The sequence below is a fragment of the Mixophyes fleayi genome, chromosome 1 (assembly GCF_038048845.1).
Source record: "Mixophyes fleayi isolate aMixFle1 chromosome 1, aMixFle1.hap1, whole genome shotgun sequence".
NCBI classification, from domain to species: domain Eukaryota; kingdom Metazoa; phylum Chordata; class Amphibia; order Anura; family Limnodynastidae; genus Mixophyes; species Mixophyes fleayi.
The window spans coordinates 266,340,949-266,362,227 of record NC_134402.1 but is presented as its reverse complement, the minus strand read 5'-3'; the positions used below and the strand labels follow the sequence as shown (position 1 = coordinate 266,362,227).

The following is a 21,279-nucleotide window of genomic DNA, read 5'->3' as shown; positions in this document are numbered from 1 at the left end:
TTGGTTTTTGCAAACCCGTAGAAAAATTTTCAGCTTGATACATTTACCCTCTGGTCTGGCCTAAAAGAATTGACCAAAAAACGTGATACCTCTGCCATAACTCCACTTGATCCTGCTATCAACATCCAAACGGTGGTGGAGGATTATTTTAACGACAGCATAAAAATGAACGCATCAGCCAGTTCCTTTACATACTGGGAGAAAAAAAAAAAAGGAAATTTGGAGACCCATGTACCAATTCACTTTGCACTACCTAATCTGCCCATCCTCCAGTGTGTACTTGGAAAGAGTTTTCAGCACAGCCGACAACCTTGTCAGTGATCGGCGTAGGAGGCTACTTCCTCAAAATGTGGGAAAAATGATATTCATCAAAATGAACTACCATTTCCACGAGGAAGGCCTTTCCCGCCAATTACATCAAAGTACAGAGGCTTTTGTAATGGTGGATTCCAGCGGGGATGAATTTATAATGTGTGAGGATGATGTACACACTGATAAGGATGAGGCTGAGGATGATGACAACAACAGTAGAGTTCATTAACAGCACTGTTGGCTTAGGTGGCTTAAGGCCATTGTTAGCTTGTTTTGTAGGGGCCCAAACAAACTAAGCACGACAGCCACTGGGTTCACCATCTCCAACTGTGTTATAGGAGTGTTCTGGGTGGCGGCGATCTCCTTGTCTTCATCTTCCAAAGCTTTGTCTGCAGGGGTACGTACGTGACACACCCATTTGTTTTCTCAGGTCTCTTAGCCGTTTTTTAAACTGGACATATTTATCGTCCTACCTCAAGACCTCCTCTGTATTTTTCTGACGCGCAGTGTATCTCTCGTGTACAAGCTCTCTTAATCCGGAATGTCATCCGGTGGGTCAAGTTTTAACTTGGGTACGGATTTGTTTAAATCTCTGTTCAATGCAGCCTATTCCAAGATGACTGATTCCATGCTGCCCACATGTTCCGTGTCAGTCTGTCTGAAGCAGATGTAATGCCACTCCAGTTGAAATATCCATTTTTGTGTCTATATAAGTTTGAGAGAGGAGAAGCAGATTAAAGATGCAGCACAAGCAGACATGGTTTAATAATGTAGAGTTCATTGGCAGCACTGTTCGGCTTATGGCAGCTAAGCTATTGGTAGCTTGTTTTGTGTGAGCCCAAACAAACAAAACACTTCAGCTACAAAAGTGGCACTGCTTGTCATTGGAGTGCTTGCTTTGTTAAAATATACATGTTCTTTTCAATATCTTACATAAGGGTGGGAGGGCCCAAGGACAATTCGATCTTGCACCACTTTTCTTTTCTGCCACTACTGTGTGGCAATATTTCCTTGATGTGCTATAAGTTGCCGTGTGTTTGTGCCATTGCTCTGTCGCTTAGCAGCCAGCCAGGTTGGTGCAGTCTTTGTCCGAAAGTGGATGAAAAAAATATTGTGATCTGTGAGGTGGTCAAAATTGACTGGAAATGACTGGAAATTAGTGTTTATAATGTAGGAACAAAAAAAAATACAGAACCAAAACACACAAGGGTGGTTTTGACAAAACCAAAACACGAACTTGATCCAGATCCAAAACACGAACTTGATCCAGATCCAAAACACGAACTTGATCCAAATCCAAAGCACAGGAGGGCAGTGACCCAAAAGATACATCTTAAGCCATATTGGAGTTGCTTAAATCCATTCATATCTCCCTCCCTCGCTTGGTTTCTGACCTGTGTGTTTTGAACTCCAGAGAAAGTTGATGTTCTACTAAAGGCAGCTTTCCACAAGCTTTGGGCTCAAGTAAGAGCTGGTTCAAGTGTTTCCTGGAGTGAATGGAGAGAGAGGAGGGCCTTCATGCATTAGACTCTTCTCAGCAGTCAGACAGCAGGCTATTTAATATTTGTACGTGCAAGATATAACTTAAAAGACTGTCCGTTTGCATGCTCATTCTCTCTCATTACCTTGGGAAAGAGTCTGGAATCTTCCATAGAGAGAGAAAACTGCTATTTATTTGTAAGTGAACTAAATTTGCCAATTACTGTTTATTTTTGAGCTGGACATTCGGTCCTTCCACACTTAGAGAGTGATTATCAAATGTATTTATTATAGCTGGTCAGGCAAGGATTTATTTTGATGTTTTATTGGTGTTTCTACTTTAATAACACTAGCTGAGCCTGTTTTTTTTATCATAACATTGAAATGATGTGACCTTTATTTTATGACTGCTGTGTGAAAAAGTCCCTTTTCTATCCCAGGAGACAGCGTCTGAACCCTGATTTGGTATGTGTGTATATATTGAAAACAAAATGAAAACAAAAAACTCCCTATAGATATAGATTCCAGGTGAGGCGGCACTCAAGGATTTAAGACAAAATGTAGTTTTATCAAAAGGGTGTTTTTAATCCATTCCAATGTTTCAGTAAATTACTTTCCTCAGAGACATCATGTGAGATTCTGAAAAACGTACTTTAATACATATAGTGCAAAACATAATTATCATACCTTACACCTGTTGCAATGTGAAACAAGCTGTCTGTGTACTTTCCCAGCATGCATTGCAGGGGAATATCACTCCCACTAGGTTGAACTGCCTATGAATCTATGAATAAGTAACATAATCATAAGAGACGTGCCTAACGTCACCATGGGAACCCGAATTGTGAACATGCAAAAAAAACCCACAAATATTCTAATGTAAAACTAATACACCAGCATCTGTTTACCCACTGATTGCTGGATATCCGCCTAAAGTGCAATAACAATTTAAAACTACATTAAATAAAGACATTTAAAAAGAAGAGGAAGATGCATATATGTTGATATACAAATGGCAAAGCCACACTAATTTTAAAATATCAGTGTGACTTACCAATATCTGAGAGTTATCTAAAGATAACTCTTACTGGTATTAACACATATATTAACTATTAATACTACCAAAAGCAGTTGCAACCTAGCTTTCCGTATATAATGATACCATATAAATACATAATCTGTAATATGCATGATTATATCTAAATAAAGCAAATGTAGACCACTAGCAGTACATTGTATATTCTAATGAATGTTTAATAATGCATGCTCATGGTAGACCACCAAGGCATGAATAAAAGAGCCTGGGAGGTTTCACAGGGAGCATGCATCCAGACCTACAAGAAACAGTTTAGAGGGAGATTCTCATTAAGCCCATATGGAGCCACTGTATTCAAGCAATTTATTAAAGTAGATTCCAATTGCATTCATTTATTATCTCTATCTCCACCTCTAAGCAATGGTGAATAATTTTATACTGGATCATAACCATATTGTGTCTAGCATTCAAAAAATGTCTAGCAACTGGTTGTTTACTGTTGTCTCTATGACCATTCTTATAGCCGATCTGTGAAGAGCCATCCTTTCCTTGAATTACTGAGATGTTGTGTTCACATGGTAAAGGGCACATGATTATATGCACTACGTATGTACTGGTGTAGGATAGCATAAAATTAATTTTGTATTCTTTGCCTGAGTGAAGATGTTTAAAGTTATTTACTGTCTCCATATACCGACATGTTATAAAATGTGGACACTTAAAGCATCCTGTGTGTACTTTTGTAAATCTATCAATAGTTTCAGACGATTTGATGTTTGCAACATCACCAGGTATCTATTTATTGTACTACCCATACAAGTGAAGTACCGAGGAAGGCAGCACCTACTACATAGGAGTGCCAAGCACCTGGATGAATATATATATATATATATATATATATATATAATTATATAATCAGGTCCATAAATATTGGGACATCGACACAATTCTCATATTTTGGGCTTTATACACCACCACAATGGATTTGAAACGAAACAAACAAGATGTGCTTTAACTGCAGACTTTCAGCTTTAATTTGAGGGTATTTACATCCAAATCAGGTGAACGGTGTAGGAATTATAACGGTTTCTCAGTTTCTATATGTGCCCCACACTTTTTAAGGGACCCAAAGTAGTGGGACAATCGACTCAAAACCTATTTCATGGACATGTGTGGGCTATTCACTCCTTATTTCATCATCAATTAAGCAGGTAAAAGGTCTGAAGTTGATTCTAGGTGTGACATTTGCATTTGGAATCTGTTGCTGTTGACTCTCAATATGAGATCCAAAGAGCTGTCACTATCAGTGAAGCAAGCCATCATTAGGCTGAAAAATCAAAACAAACCCATCAGATAGATAGCAAAAACATTAGGTGTGGCCAAATCAACTGTTTGGAACATTCTTAAAAAGAGAGAACGCACCGGAGAGCTCAGCAACACCAAAAGACCCAGAAGACCACAGAAAACAACTGTAGTGGATGACAGAAGATTTTTTTCCCTGGTGAAGAAAAACCCCCTTCATAACAGTTGGCCAAATCAAGAACACTCTCCAGGAGGTAGGTGTATATGTGTCAAAGTCAGCAATCAAGAGAAGACTTCACAAGAGTGAACATAGAGGGTTCACCACAACATGTAAACCATTTGTGAGCCACAAAACCAGGAAGACCAGATTAGAGTTTGGCAAACAACATCTAAAAAAGCCATTACAGTTCTGGAACAACATCCTATGGACAGATGAGACAAAGATCAACTTGTACCAGAGTGATGGGAAGAGAAGATTATGGAGAAGGATAGGAACTGCTCATGATTCAAAACATGCCACCTCATCAGTGAAGCATGCTGGTGGTAGTGTCAGGGCGTGGGCATGTATGGCTGCCAATAGAACTGGTTCCCTTGTATTTATTGATGATGTGTCTGCTGACAAAAGCAGCAGAATGAATTCTGAAGTGTTTCGGAAATATTATCTGCTCATATTCAGTCAAATGCTTCAGAACTCATTGGACGGCGCTTCACAATGCAGGTGGACAATGACCCGAGGCATACTGCAAAAGCAACCAAAGAGTTTTTTTTAAGGCTAACAAGTGGAATGTTATGCAATGTCCAAGTCAATCACCTGACCTGAATCTGATTGAGCATGCATTTCACTTGATGAAGACAAAACTGAAGGGAAAATGCACCAAGAACAAGCAGGAACTGAAGACATTGGCAGTAGAGGCCTGGCAGAGCATCACCAGGGATGAAACCCAGCATCTGGTGATGTCTATGCCTTCCAGACTTCAGGCTGTGATTGACTGCAAAGGATTTGCAACAGAGTATTAAAAAGTGAAAGTTTGATGTAGGATTGTTTAGTTTGTACCATTACTTTTGGTCCCTTAAAAAGTGGGAGGCACATATAGAAACCGCTGTACTTCCTACACTGTTCACCTGATTTGGATGTAAATTCCCTCAAATTAAAGCTGAAAGTCTGCAGTTAAAGCACATCTTGTTTGTTTCATTTCATATCCATTGTGGAAATTACTGAGAACCTAGACTTAACATTTGGCCACACCCCTTTTTGGTCAAAATAACTGCAATCAATCTGCAATCTTCTGTAGCCATGGATGAGATTCCTGCACCTCTGTGCTGGCGGTTTGGTCATCTTTTCTTGTGCAAACTGCTCCACTTCTCCCATATTTGTAGGGTTTCTCCTCCCATCTGTTGTTTTCAGATCTTTCCACAGGTGTTCTATATGATTTAGATCTGGACTCATTGCTGACCACTTCACATCCAGCATATTGTCCGGTGTGTTTGGGGTCATTGTCCTGCTAGAAGACCCATGACTTTCAACGGAAACCCAGCTTTCTGACACTAGGTAGAGCACTGAGCTCCAAAATGGCCTATAGTTTCCAGATTTCAAAATACCATGCACACATTCAAGACACCCAGTGCCAGATGCAGCACAGCAACCCCAATATATCCCTGAACCTCATCTATGAGGAGTTTTTCTTATTTTTTTTATTTTCATTTTGCTTTCAATACACATAGGGATGATGTAGTTTGCCAAGCAGCTCTAATTTGGTTACATCCACAGGAATTTTTCCCACAAGGAATTTGGCTTGTTCAGGTGTGTTTTGGTAAACTCCATTCAGGCTTTCTTATGTCTCTCTGTGTCAGCAGCGAGACCCTCTTGGGCCTCCTACCATATAACCCATTTTCATTTAGATGGTGTTGAAACTGTTGTACCTTGTGTCTGAAGGTAAGCTAGAAACTATTTGGCAGTTAATCGAGATGCTTTCTCCACCATTTGAGCAATCCCGCAGCTCTACTGCTGTGATGTCTGAAGGAATCTGGCACATTAGCGAGCATAACACACAAAGAATTTGTTGAAATGAATGATTTCTCTGAGATTAATTGGAACCCTATTTTTTGCTAACTATAGAATGTATATACACTGAGGTAAGCAATAAAATGTTAATGAAGAACCTAATAATTTGCTCAGTTTGCTATATATTGACTAAAGAAACCAACCTTTTTCAAAAACCCATCTCCCTAAAAGCATAACTCCACGTTCAGGGAACTATCCATACCTGAAAAGTCTATGCCAGTGGTGAAATACTGGGCCACATGCAGTCCTTTTGATCATGGTAATTTCATGTCTTGGGTTTTCTTTTAAGTGATCTTGCTACAGAATGAGCACAAGACATTCATCCAGCCTGTCAAGATTAACCTGGTGCTTCACACTGATGCTATGATCTCAAAACTGCTCTGTCTTAAAATTTGATTTGATGAAATTTGTGGGCCACTTCTAAGGCTAAATATCTTCCCTGATGTAGATCCAAAGCGTTTGCAAATTATATTTCCTAGCTGACCCATTTCCTTTACAACTGTAGGAGTAAATTTAATAGTAGCTGGATCACAGTTTTTCCTGGATAGGTTTTCACAAAGAGGATTTCATAACCAGTGATGTAATGGTAACTAATGCAGCCTTGAAAAGGGGTCCTCATACCTCATTCACCCCAGTTTTAAATGATTTTCCCTTACAACCTAATAAAATGTGAAGTACTTGAGTTTGGTTGAAATTTACCATACTAAATATTTTATATATTCATAGTTTCCCCTAAGTTAAAGTTGCATTTACATGAGACAATTAGCATCTGTGGTTTGTTTTTGATTTTTGTTTTAGAGCAGAGAGATAAGCATAAAAAACAACAGGGCGGCATGTATTATTAAAAGAACACAAATGCCAAGCTTGGTAAACATCTGCTGAAGGGAGTCAAAGGTCCAATAGTGAATGTTTATAGGCAACGTCTAAAATAGATATAACAATCTAGGGAGAATATTCATTTTGGTCATCTTTGTTTTTTTTTTTTTTTTTTGACGAATGCCTGAATATTATTTCTCTCTACCCTACAATAAACACATGCATGGTATATTTGTAGAGTGCCATCTTGATTGTAAGGACTATCTCTAAGAGACTGTACCATATACATTTTCATGACACTGATGCAGTTTAATATTATAGATTGACTCCAATGTTTTGCCAAGGTAGCTACATTTAACTTATGTTCTTGTACTCCTATAGGTGGCTAACTGCAGATATGATGGAAGATAAAGGTCCTCGTGTTGCAGATTACTTTGTAGTGGCAGGACTGACCGATACCTCAAAACTCCTGGACCATGACATGGGCCGCGTGGAGACGAAAGCCATTGGCCCCAAAGCTCCAATAACGGACATTGTCATTATCAATCAGACCGCTGGTGAAACTGTGCCAGAGGGATACACATGTATTGAGCTCACCCCAAGTGGTCTCCAGGCAAATCTTAATCATGGCAGTCTGAAGAGCCCGGAGCTGTATATTTGTTACAAACGAGAGAGGGGGAAGGCACCACTGACAGATATTGGGTGAGTGCTGCTGTCTTTGTGTTTTTGCTCTTTTTTATTTTTTTTTATTTTGTTTTAATATTGTATATTATGTATATTATTTGTTATTCATTTATTACATACATCATCGGTCTCATAAAATAGGTGATTGAGTGCAGCTCACTTCATATAAGACAGACATGAATTATATATTAAAGATACATAAGGTTATCAGCGCTAATTAACAGTTAAAGAATAAAGGTAGAGGTATTTTGTGTGTCTGCATCATACTGAGCATGTCTTGGGGGGGAGAGGACTACCATGAAGACATGATAAAATAACATTCTCAGAAACCAGAGTTTTCCCACAAATATCCCTGCCCTAACATTACAGCTTTAGTCTATTGTTAGAGAATGTGTTTGAATACTGTACTATTGCATGCTGACAGATCACTATATTATTATAAAGTCGTATGTATTCAACAGTTGTGTCACACAAGCAAGTTTCGCTTAGCAGATAAATCGGATATTTTTCTTGAAGCAGGCCCACTGTTGCCTAGAAACTCTGCATAATATCTAAGCAATTCCTGAGCAGCAGTGTAATCACTGGTGTGAAAGCTGCAGGAGGAATTGCATTGAGTTTTATGAAGCTCTTTATTTTAACTGGTTTCATGCTGGATTTAAGTGCTTAATCCAGCTATTTTAAAACTGAGAGACCAGAAATCTGCTCATGTCTTTGTCATGTCTGCTTTGTCTGCTCATGACACTGTCCAGGCAAAATCTATTCATTTTAATAAGTCATCTTAAAGAAAAGGAAAAAAAATAAAAGGAAAAATGCATCAGGAAAAACACTTTTGTGTACTTCATAAACTGACTAGTGTAACGTTTATGTGGCCTATTGAATGATACTATTGTACAACTATGATATACAGTAGATCAGTGGTGCTGTGGTTCTGAGACCAAGAAGAGGTAGTTTCCAATGAAAGGTATTGCATATCTGAATAAGAAGATTCCAAAAAAAAATTGCTGATCCCCACTTGGGGTCCAGATCCACACATCTCTGGTATAGATGATATGTTTCTCCTACTTCACTACTGCTGGACTGCTTGCAAAATGAAACCAGGACTTCATTTAATGTAAAAGTAATTTAAATATTATTACACGTGAGATTATATGAAATAAAACAATTCAATATTGGTATATTGCTGTGAACTAATTTCAGATTCTAAAACAGCAGGTGTAATGTTATACTCTGATACCATCACCTATCTTTTGAAAGCATAGTTGGAATTCCAGGAAAACTCCTTCAAAATTCTCAGTAGAAAATCCAAAAGGCTTTGTAATGTGACTCCCCTAATACTCTGTAGGGTCACACGTGCTCTATTTTAGACCATGCATAACTCCTTAAATATGAGTTCAAGATGACAACTTGTTGATTTAACTGGAGTAGTAGGCTAAGGCAGTGTTTCTATAAAGCTTTCCTTGCCAAGTATTTGCGATTCCTAATTTTTATTTATTTATATATATATATTGTACTGTTATTTTAAGATTATTTTTAAAGCTGAATTACTCCTCTATTATTTAAGTCTTGTACTCCTGACAGAGGAGATTGAAAAAGAAGTGGTTCTGAAATTTATATCCCCTTTAATATCATTAATGACTTCCTAAATATGGATTTTATGTGTATTAAATCAATTAGTTCTGTAGATCGCAACCTTGCGAGCAGGTTGGTTAAAATGATACGCAGTGTTCTTGAGCTAGATCAGCTATGTTACCAAATAATGTCGCCTGGTTTCTATGCTGATTTAGGTGATAGCCAGCTAGCAGCATTATGATAACTGATACTTCTAGTTGTTCGAACACTGCTAATTTCTTACAAGAACTGCTGTGCCTCTGACAGTCGGCTCAAGCTCGCTGCCTCTCCAGGTCTGTCAGCGCTCTTGTTAGTGGAGGTCTGGAAATGATAGGCAGAGAGAAATATATGAATATTAATTGCCCACCCTGATATAGTGTATTTTTGTTTATTTATAAGGGTCACAAAACTGCATCGCCGGACTTTAAGAATTACAAAATACAAATACCACCTAAAGACAGAACAAGTGCATACGAGGTTGATGAAGGAGTTGCACATGTGGGACAAAGTAGAGCGCTTACAATGCTGAGACAATAGGAACTAATGGGACTCAGATTGCAGCTTGGGACTGTAGCTGGTAGTATTGCTCCGTCAGGGAGTTCTATCAGGTGGGGTAAGAGAGGCTATAATAAAGCGTATATGCACAAGGGCAGTTGTAAATAGCAAGATAGACCTGAAAAACTTGGTTAATGTGATTCACAAGTCTACATTTGCAATATATTTAATTTGTGCCATCATAGGCTTGTAATGTAAATGTTAGGTGAGAGGTCCTCTTTAATGATACTCCATTTCCTACACACAGGTAATCAGCCGTTTTTGGGCTTAGCCTTGACCCAGTTATGTTATTCTTGGTTAATAGGCATTCTCAAAATATTATTAACCTATTATTCCATGTTTTCAAACGAAGTATGTGAGTCTGTGTAGCAGACTGACTGTGTCTTTGTCTGGCAGCCATGTTTTGTAACCTCCAGACAGACTTTGAAAAGGAGATAATGATTTATAGGAGGACTGCTAAGAAAAATGACCACCAGAAGCATTTATCCAACTATTAAATATACCAAGAGGAAAACGTAATGTTGATCTTTAAATTTTGAGGGTTTTTGGGGAAAATACTATTAGTTGCAGTTTGCATGGCATAATATAGAATTATTTAAAATATTGCAATGTGAGGATATATAACAGTTATTCCTTGTTTTGAAGTAAGACAAGGCATAAGCATGTATCTTTATCAAGTAAAGAAAACACCTTTTTTTTTTTTTTCTTTTTCTTTGTGTGATTCTATTTTGAACACAGATAACTACCCACTAAATTTAAATGATGGGGTTTTAAGACGGCAATTCATTGCTTCTGCACAATGTCACAAATATAATTCTAATATACATTGGGTGATATTTTATGTGAATACACCTATTACTTGCAAGATGTACTCGGCAAGTATAGTCAATTTTCTCCTTGAAAGGCGTGCATGCATCTACTGGTAAGTGAGATAATGAGTAGCATGTGGCAGATAAGCTTCAGTTTGACTCCTAACATGTTATGAATAGTATGAATAAACAGAGTGGACTGTGTAGGGAGTTGCTGGTCCAGTGCTGTGTTTTATAGCATTAACTTATTTATGTGCTGGAGCTGCCTGTTAAGATTCCCCTTCCACCATTCTTGAGCATTACATTCCTTTAGGCAGATGTAATATAGTAAGACTTGTCATGATTTCTTCACAGCATGCTCTTCCAAGTCAGAGGAAGAGTTCAGTTTATCCAACTATTAAATATAGAGGAAAGAGTGAAGCAAGCCAAATTCCTTTAAAAGCACAACCAAATATTTTTGCCAGCAGTGACCTACCTTTGTGCAATAAAATTGGTTATTAGCGTTATAGCCAACACACACTTGTGAACAAAGCTGAAAGACTTTAATCTTTAGTTACTGGGTCTTCAACTAATTTAATTGATTGCAAAATAACTTTTAACAGCAAAACCATTAAAAATTAGATGTGTTTTTTAACATAATTCACTGTGGCTGGCTTTACGAAGAATGTTGGTGTTTACAATTTCCCTTGTTTTTTCTTCAGACTGTTAAGTACTTATGATTCTGGACTATCATGGCTACCACAGTCACATGACACATGATATATTGCACAGATAGGGTTTGGAACGCCCCTGTGAGTTCTGTCTGCACTGTGATACTCATCCTTATCCCCTTTCTTCCATCACATGACATGCTTTGAGCCTGTGTCTGCGTTAGATATGTGTTTAGCAACCATAGAGCTTTTAAAAAGGAGCTAATGTTTTGTAGGTGGATAGCTAAGATAAAGTATTAAGGTGCACACTTAAAATAGCAAAGTACACTTTAAGATGAAAAAGTCTATATGAGTTTTTATGATCCTTTATAGACATGACATGAGTAGCCAAGCAAATGCTGCTAAACTTGTGACATCATCATACATACAAACAATGCTATTTAAAGCTGGTAGGCAGTCACCGACAAAGTGTGCAATTCAGAGAGATAATGGGTAAGAAACTAAGGTTGTCCCCTTTACCCCGGGAGTGGCCAAAGCTTCCCCCTGGGGGAGTAGGTCTTCAGCTCCCTCCATAAGTAGGGAGCCTCTGACAACTTGGGGAGAGGCCAGCCCATATGTGTCTTACCCAAACCTGAAATGTACAAACAAAAACCACACCAGCTGCTATCCGTGCAAAAAAGTGTATGTGTTCAATAAATGCAGGGTTCTCAAGTGCGCTATGCTCATGCTTTACTCTGTACCCAAAGGGATAGTAACTGCTGCTGCCACTGCCACTTTCACCCCCCCCCAGTGCATTTTCAGGACTCCTTCAGGCTCTGTCACTCGAGCTTCCGGCATCAGAACAAGGATACCCCTTACTCGGACAAGTACTACGCGTGATCTTGGCCAAAGGGCCAAGAGAGTATAATGAGCAACTTAGAGCTTGAAATTATGCCATTCAAAGTCTTTATTCTCTATCCTATATTTCAATAAATGTTCCCCACTTCTGTTCTAGCCTATGTCACATAGAGTAAAGCATTAATATGATAATGCACCCTTTCTGTGAAACATAAGGATAACAAACCACTGGAAGTCATATATAAAGTGTATCACAAGACCCTTTTGGGTTTTTCACTATTGTGCTTAAAATGTAGGTTTATTGATCTACTGTTGTACAAATAGTTTCCGCATCCTGAAATATACTATGGAACGTGCATCCAGCAGTTTAAAGTGCATTGCAAATGGCTGCTTTTTTTTCCTACTTATTTTTATATTTTAATATATTGACTTTTTTAATTTGTTTTATCACATTTTATCGTAAAGCTGTCACAGAGGTGGGGTGAGTGCGTGCCTGCTGATTCTCTTTATTAGGACCTCTTCTGGTGTATTCATATGAAGGAGTGACAGGACCTGTAATCCTCAACTGCACAGAGCAAGAACAAGTGCTGTAAATAGGATTGTGTTAATGTGAATTATGGTGCCCCTGATGCCTTGAAAAACCCTGAGATCTCCAGATCAGTCTCATGCATCTATCAGCAGTATAAAAACATTAATGACATGCTCCAGAGCTATAGAAGCCCACAGCAAGTCTGTTGGTGGGGCCAGGGGCCGCTGCATTACTAAAGATGATATCCGCAGCTCTGACTCTTTTTAAAAGGAATTTCCTATGTTATATTATGCAAATGGTCTATCCAGTCAGCTGTGTAAAGGCAATCTCGCAGGACTTGACTTCTATATTCAATAGCTACACCTTATAAAACCTGTTAAGTCGGGTATGTTGCAGTGACTGGCCGTGTAAAGAGGGACACTGTTTATGCACCAAATGTTAACTATGGTAAGGTGGGCTGAACTGCATGAGAGCGCAGGTAAAACACAACTAAAATAGAGAAGACTGACCATTCAATACGCACACAAACACAAGATGGTGGAGGACTGTTGAATGCTTTAAACGTTTTGGTCGGTCTTATGTGTATTCTGTGCCCCTTTCTATTCTGCCCCTGCACCGGGTTATGAATACCTAGTATCTACTTTCAAGATAGAGATGCAGCATGTGAGCTACAGAATGGCCCTATGTAGCAGTGATGAGCAACCTGATATAATTAAATGAGAGCATGTATGGTCCTCCAACCTTCAAAAGAGCTACATATTGCCCTTAATTTCAGTAATAAAAAAACAGCCCCCAAATTACCTTGTCACTCCCATATCACTCATCCCAAAATGGTGCCCCCACAAGCATTAAGACCTACACTTGCCAATAAAATGTTTCCAGATCCCTTCAGATTTATAAGAAAGCAGAAAAAGAAATCAGAACAAAACACAGAGCTGGAGGCAGCAGATGATGTCTTGACGGGGCGCCTGTTACCCCTGACCTACATCTTATCAACTGCCCACAGTCAGGAACTATTACTGTAACTGTGATCATCAACTGCCTGGAAACCGGTACTAGCACAGGGCCTGAATCTATGAACATGTATTATCACCAATAGCAGCAATTGTTATTCTGCTACCTTACATATCAAGTGTATCCCACAACTCTTGGAATCCAAGCTCATTTCGGCAGGATCATTTTTTACTGTCTGGTTTATGTCATTGTATATAGATCATTTTTATGATGATCACCTTAATCTGTAGCACTGCATAATTTGTTAGTGTTATTATATTATTGTAGGTGTTTTTAATCTCTAAGACAGAGCAGTGAAGAATGGAGCAGATGTGTGTTCTAAATAGAGATGCTCAGTGACCCCCGTGTTTTGGTTTTGGATCTTGATTACCATCGTGTTTTGGTTTTGCCAAACCGCAAATTGCGTGTTTTGGTTTTGGTTTTGTTTTGCTATTTGTTAAAAAAATTACATTTTTTTTTGTTGGCCTAAAATAACATAATTTAGGTATTATTTTGTACCTACATTATTATTAACCTCACTAACACTAATTTCCAGGCATTTCCATTCAATTTTGCCCACCTCCTAGGTCACAATATGATATTCATACACTTTCAAAGAGAAATTGCTGCAGTTCTTGCCAGTGATAAGAAAAAGGCCATTGTCATGCCTGGGCATAAGACCAAAAATCCACCTCTTAAGTGTGGAATTATTTTTACAGAAATCCTGACAACAGTTGTCTAGCCATTTTTAGCGTTTTTAAAGCCACACTCAGTAGAGGTAGGGACCTTAACCATCTGGGATCCTCATCCATGTTATGTCATTTTTCAGCGAGTTCTTGGAAAGCTGTTGGGAAAATCAGAAACTTAGGTTAAAAAAAAATAAAAAACAAGCAGTCCAACATCATCTGCCTTCCTTCTCTCATCTACATCCCAGCACCTGCAATCTACCCCCCCCCTCAACACCTTCATGATCAATATGCCCAGAACCAATGATTTAGTTAAACAATCCTTTGCTAGAGGAAGCAAGTATGAAATCTGTCACCCAGTCGCAAAGCGGATCACAGACGCCATAAGGACTATGCTAGTATTAGATCTGCGTACAATGTCCATTATTAATGCAGCTGGTTTTAGACAGTTACTTGAGGTGTTCTGTCCCTATTGCCAAATTCCATGACGACCCCATTTTACTCGAAAAGCTATTCCTCATCTCTACCAGAAAGTTCTTAAAAATGGAATCATTGGGCTACAAAATGACATTCTACCCACTGTACACTTAACCACAGATATGTGGGCAAGCGGAACTGGGCAAAGTATAGATTATATGACTGTGACAGCCCACTGGGTTGGTCATTCGCCTTCACCAGCAGGGACAGCAGCAGCATGTACCCAAGTACGTCACATTTTTCAGAAGTAGGCTACTCTGTGTATCATCAGCTTCACTAAGAGGCATACAGCTGACAATCTGTTCCAAAAACTAAGGGATGTCATTGAAAGACAGCTAATCCTGCTTGGACCCTCCTGAGGATATGTCATTTCTGATGACGACCCCAATATTGTTCAAGCATTACAGCGGGGTTTAATTCCATCACATTTGCTGTTTTGCTCACACAATCAACTTGGTGTTACAGAACTTTTAAAAAATGACATGCAGGAGATGCTGTTTGTGTCCGGAAAAATTTAGGGCCAATTTCTGTTTTCTGCAACAGCATGTAGGATAATGCATTAGCTGCAAGAAGACTAGCATTTGAGGGGAATGTACTTTAGTCCAGCGAAGTAGTCACCTGTGAAGAGCGTGCAGACACGGTTAGCTTGAGTCAAGTGATTTCCTTAATACATTTTGACAAGGAGCTACAGAAATTTAACGTGTGACATAAAACAAAGTAAATGTGCTAACTACATTGTAATTGTAGACGAAATACTTAATTTGCTTCGCAAGGATCCAAGACCTATCGACATCTTGTTTAGACGTCTTCTCCTTTAGTTTCTCTGGCAACTGCTTGTTGTATAAAAAATTGCTTTCCCAAGACACCCAGTGGTGATGCAGATGATTCCGCACAACATTTAGATATTTGATCTGCTGTAAAAGAATTGGCCAAAAATCGTGACCGCTCTGCCCTAAAATGAACTACTAATTCCATTTCGAAGACCATTATCGGCAATTACATCATAGTATACAGACTTCTATGATGGTGGGATGAATTAGTATTGTTTGAGGAAGATTAGCACTGAACCCTGCCACATCTCCTGTTTCTGAGTGAGCTATGGTACAATAAAATGTAACTGTCAGCCCTATTATTTCTATTTCAGCAATTACAATTAGCAATGGAGCTCTTCTCTTTGGGTGTTACCTATAGAACGCAGTAGAATTATTCTACAGATAAGCCTGCTTGTCTTCCTCTTCATCAATGACTCTTAGCAATTGAGCACTCGACTTTGGGTGTATATTACACCCAAACCGTATTAGTGCAAATTAGAAAAAATACAGTTTAATCCCTGCTAGGCCCTCCACCATCCTTTGCATGTTAATAGTAGGATTGGTTGCAGTTATGGGCATGGTCACACATTTTTTTTGTCAAATCCTTCAAACCAGCCCAGATGTCAAACTGTTGTGGTCTGCCACCTGCGTCATCTCTGCTTGTGTTTGGAAAGTGCAAATTGGTGCCAGAACCTCACGTGCCAGAACTGCTGCCACTGGTGCCACACTGCTGCCACTGGCGCAGGACTTACACAATCAACCGCATCCTTATCAGCGCCCTCGTCGGCTACCCAAATCTCCCCCGCATCCTCTTCTAATTCAAAAGTGTCATCCTCACTTGGTGTATCACCGGCTACACTCGGGCTGTTCAGGCACACATCAGCAGAACTGCTGAAAGGGCCCTTCTTTATGGGTGCATTATCAGAATGCTCACTATTAGACATACCACTGGTGGATGGACTTTCCACAGGGATTGGTGTCATTTCTAGCATACATTATCCTCTAATGCCTTACTGTTTTCTTGCAGCTCGGCTTTGACGCGTAACAGTAGTAGTGCACCACTTTTAGACTCCAAATTACTTGGTCTTAATTGCTCACGAGTGACCGTAGAAGGAGGCTTGGTAACATTTTTTGTTCTGCCACTAATAGAGAAAGGCGAAGGCCTCATTCTTTCTTTGCCACTGCGTGTGTAGAATGGCATGTTGGCAATTTATTTTTTATCGGCACTTAACTTTTCCTCAGTTACACTACTTTTTCGCTTCAACACGGTAAAAAAAAATTTGTTGTGTGTTTTTTTTGCCTGATTTCAAAAGACTATGTAGTTTGACATCGCCTTTCCCGGTTGACGTACTGGGAACACTACCATCAGGACTGGTGACAGAACCTGGTTGCTGATTCTGCTCATATATGGACTGCTTTGAATCCATTATAATGAGGCCAAAGCACTTGTAGTGCTAAATAATTTTTTTTTATACTGCTGACAAATATGACTTTTGACAGCCAGAAAAATTAATGCAAAAGAATGGGGAATAAGGGACACCCCAAAAGCACATGGAGTGCCAGAAATTGAAAAAAAAACCCCTCCTCTTACTGCTGTAACAATTGGTATTAAGATTAGAATTGTATTGAATAGAAACAATAATGTGTCCAATTACTGCTCTGTCCCTGCGCTGATATAGCCTGTGACCTAACCCTGCTCTCTCCCTGTGTCAAATGGCGATGGATTGCTGTGGAGGCTGGTATTTATGCTTTTCATATCTCGCGAGAACTGAGCTCAGAAATACGAATACGTCACAATGACATTTTGCCTCGATTTCGATTCCGAAGGGACGGGAGAGTACCGAGCGTGCTCGGCTTGGTACTCGGGTGAAATTCGGATCTCGGGGAACCGAGCCCGTCCGTCTCTAGTTATAAATACACTAAATGAAAAACTGTGACTATGTTTTCTGGATGTGTATACTGAAATGTTTTAAAATTCATTGAAATGACACAGTACACCATCCTCTACAACATGCCAACATTTTTTATTTGAAGGCTAAATAACAATATTATATTTGTTATTAAATGAACAGTTTGAGAAGGTAAAAAAAAAAGCCATGAAGTGATTCAAATAGCTATTCTATATAATAGCTGTTTAGGAAATAGTTTCAAGCCCTCCTAATACCTAACCCGCTTCTGGAAGCTTTCACTGATTTTATGGAAAGAAAGGACACCAGTGTTCTAAAACCCATGGATTCCATTATTATATTGAAAAGAAAAAGTGTGTAAAATGCACAGATTATAAATTCATCCACCAAAACCAGTCTTGTTTATATATATAAAAGAAGAAGATTAATGTGTTAATGACTGTAATATTGTTTGTGAGAGAGGTTTTGTGGAAATGTTGCTGTATGAAGTCAAGCATGTGTTCTAAATATTTTCAAGATAATTGAAAAAAAAATGTGGCAGCATTTTATGGCTAATAATTCATTGTTCATTTATATTGAAAATTCCACTGCTGAATACATTGCAAAACCTCTAATTTTAAAATTGGGTACCAAGCTAAATGAATACATCCTGTTAGATCTCAAATGCTGCATGTTCTGCTGAAAAATGAATCCAGAAGATCTGTCAAGATTAGTTAAAGGATAACTCCACTCAAAACGTAAAATTGTGTTTTGGGTGGAGTTCACAAAAATATGATACAATCCACAATTTTAACTAAGATGTAAAAAATTGCACCGTTTTTATACTTCTACAAAAAATAGGATAAAATACACAGTTTAACTTCCCTTCGGGACAGTGATCCTTAGATCTGGTCCTCCCCCAAAAACTTCAACAGTCCTGCACTGAACTCCTCTCTCCTTACAAGGCAGGGCTTTTTCATACAGGTTGAGCAGATGTTGTGACACCCCTTTGAACTCCTTTCATTTACAATAATGAGAAATCCAGAGTTGGGGCAGTTTGAATCATACAAGAAGTAGTAGGAGAGAAGAGCGTTTCACAGGACTGTTACAGCCTTCAGGGAGATCTGCATAGTCAGAGGAGCAACAAAGTAAAACTGTATATTTTATTAAGACACTAAATTTTGAGCTTTGAGTGAAATTCTTCTTTTGTTGAAAACATTAAATATTTTTTTTTTTTTTTTTTTTTTATCTATATCATAATAGTAAATTATCTGTATTATTCTATCTGTATTTATAGCCTGAAAGTTGTTGCTGTTTACTACAGAAGTAGTTTTGGACTTATTCACATGGATAAATATGCCTGTGCATGATTAAGCGTAATGCAAATTACTTGGCATCAGCATTGAGCCTCCATCCATGCTATTTGGAAAGTGCAGGATAAAAGCCTTATTTGTAACAAACAGTAAGAAATGTCAGTCTTACAATATACCTATAAATAAAATTTAAACTTAATAATGACTATGGCAGAAAACACAATAGTCCAGTGGTTCCCAAACTTTTGCAGTTTTGCAGGCACCCCTCCAAAATAATTACCGAGCAGTCCCGTTTTATAAGTAGTTGGGGCAAAAAAACCTAATAAGTATTTAGCTCAGGACAGAAATACTTATTTAGTTGTATGCAAAAAATAATACACCTAAATCCAAGGGAAAAGAATATTTTTATATATATATTTTTAAATTATATTTCTGTCAAAGAATAATTTTACAGCTAACTCATACTGTGCCCTCCTTCCTCTCCACACACTCTGTGCCCTCCTTCCTCTCCACACACTCTGTGCCCTCCTTCCTCTCCACACACTCTGTGCCCTCCTTCCTCTCCACACACTCTGTGCCCTCCTTCCTCTCCACACACTCTGTGCCATCCCTCCTCTCCACACACTCTGTGCCCCTCTGCATCCTCGCTCTTCCCCCTCTGCATCCTCACTCTCCCCCCTCCTTCATTCTTTTACCCCTCCTCCTGCCGCTTGTCACAGAATGTCGGTTGTGATGATGTCCCGCCCAACATTTAGTGAGAAGCGAGGAGGATGCTGGGTCCCGGGCACCGCCAGATTGGTAAGTGTTTTTTTTGGGGGGGGGTTTTCTCCTCCTGGCAACGACACCCCTTTGACAGCTCCGCTGCACCCCTGGGAGGCGCGGCGCACACTTTGGGAACCTAGGCGATAATCTATTAGCTAAATAAAATACATTTATTGAAATATAATTACATTAAAATATGTCCTATTGGATCAATATTAGCATACAATGGGGAAATTATGTGATGTTCTACACTGTTCATGTGTATGTCATGATCGTGGGGCTTATAACCAGATACAATTTCAGTAAAAAAAACAAAAAACCTCATGAGTAAAATAGATTTTGTGGAATCTATATACATAGAAGAAAAGTTCTTCATTTATTGAAGATTGATATCTTTAAACCTTTAGAATGGAGACATTATGTAGCAGGATGAAAGCCTGCAATTGATTGAATGCATTGCTGCAGCCCTCCAATTAGATACAGCTTTTTATTCTGCATACTCCGGATAGTGTGAGGATGCAGGTGCTGCTAATGCGAACTAGAACTCAAAGGAGAACATACAGATGCTTTTCAATAAATGCATAAGTCCCATGGGTGGTACCCCCTGCATAATTGCTAGTTGGGGAAAACAAGAGAAGAGATGGAAAGAATTTACAAGTAGACACGTTTAATCATTGACTGATATATTTCACATTATAAAACACCATATTCTTAAACATGGGGGTAAATGTATCAAGCTGTGAGTTTCCAGCGGGTTTGACAATTGGAGATGTTGGTCATAGCAACCAATCGGTTTCTGCTTATCATTATTTAGTTCATTCTACAAAATGATAGTTAGAATCTGTTTGTGATCGGCAACATCTCCACTTTTCAAACCCGGCAGAAACTCGAAGCTTGATACAATTACCCCATGGAGTTTATTAAAACTTCACTGGTTTCAGTTACATGAGACTGTAATTATGTTTTACAGATGAGCACAAAACACTGTCATTTTTGAGCTGTATTTTGTAACAGAAAAATTCAGCTGAAATATAAACCTTCACCAGCATTGTTTAATTGTGTTAGTTTTAATGCTTGAATTGTTCTTTTCTTAAATTTAAACACATTTTACATTAATTTCTATTTGTCAATAAATGTTCTTCTGAATGCCATCTTTTTCTGCCTGAAAAAAAAACACATCTAAATTGATGGTGTTCATGCCAAGGTGTCTTTGATCGGTTTTTTTTGTTTTTTTTAAATTGCCTAGAATATAATTTTATTTTGCCAATCTGAACCTTGCACTAAGACCTGAATGCCATAAGGATGCACAAGTCATTGTGTATTATGTTATGATCATTAAAGAAAAAAATGACGACACAGCATTTCCTGTGGAACAAATAAGACCATTTTTGTGTGCTGTAATGTTTGTAGAGGAAGTTTTCGCTTTGTGTTTCATAGCAAGACTTCCTTTGTAAAGCTGTTGGCAGTTTGATTACTTTAAATACTTTAGTGCTTCAGTGTCCCCCATTTGTCAACGTGTACAAAATAGAGCCCTATATGTACCCACTAATTAATTAATTAATGCTGGGTTCATTTACCTCTCAATGCACCCTGTTTTATTTTATAAGATGGCCTAATCATTGCAAGCCTAATTGCAATGTATAATTAACAAACACACGAACATTCTTATTA

At 38.6% G+C, this 21,279-nt stretch overlaps 1 protein-coding gene across 1 annotated transcript in view; it reads left to right on the top strand.

The window, feature by feature from the left end:
• Positions 1-21,279, top strand: part of DENND4C (DENN domain containing 4C) — a 185,954-nt gene that overhangs the window by 14,713 nt on the left and 149,962 nt on the right. Inside the window, exon 2 of the mRNA XM_075210659.1 lies at positions 7,389-7,709. Coding sequence (XP_075066760.1) covers positions 7,405-7,709 — 305 coding nt within the window. The 5' untranslated portion in view covers positions 7,389-7,404. The remainder of the gene's footprint in view (positions 1-7,388; positions 7,710-21,279) is intronic.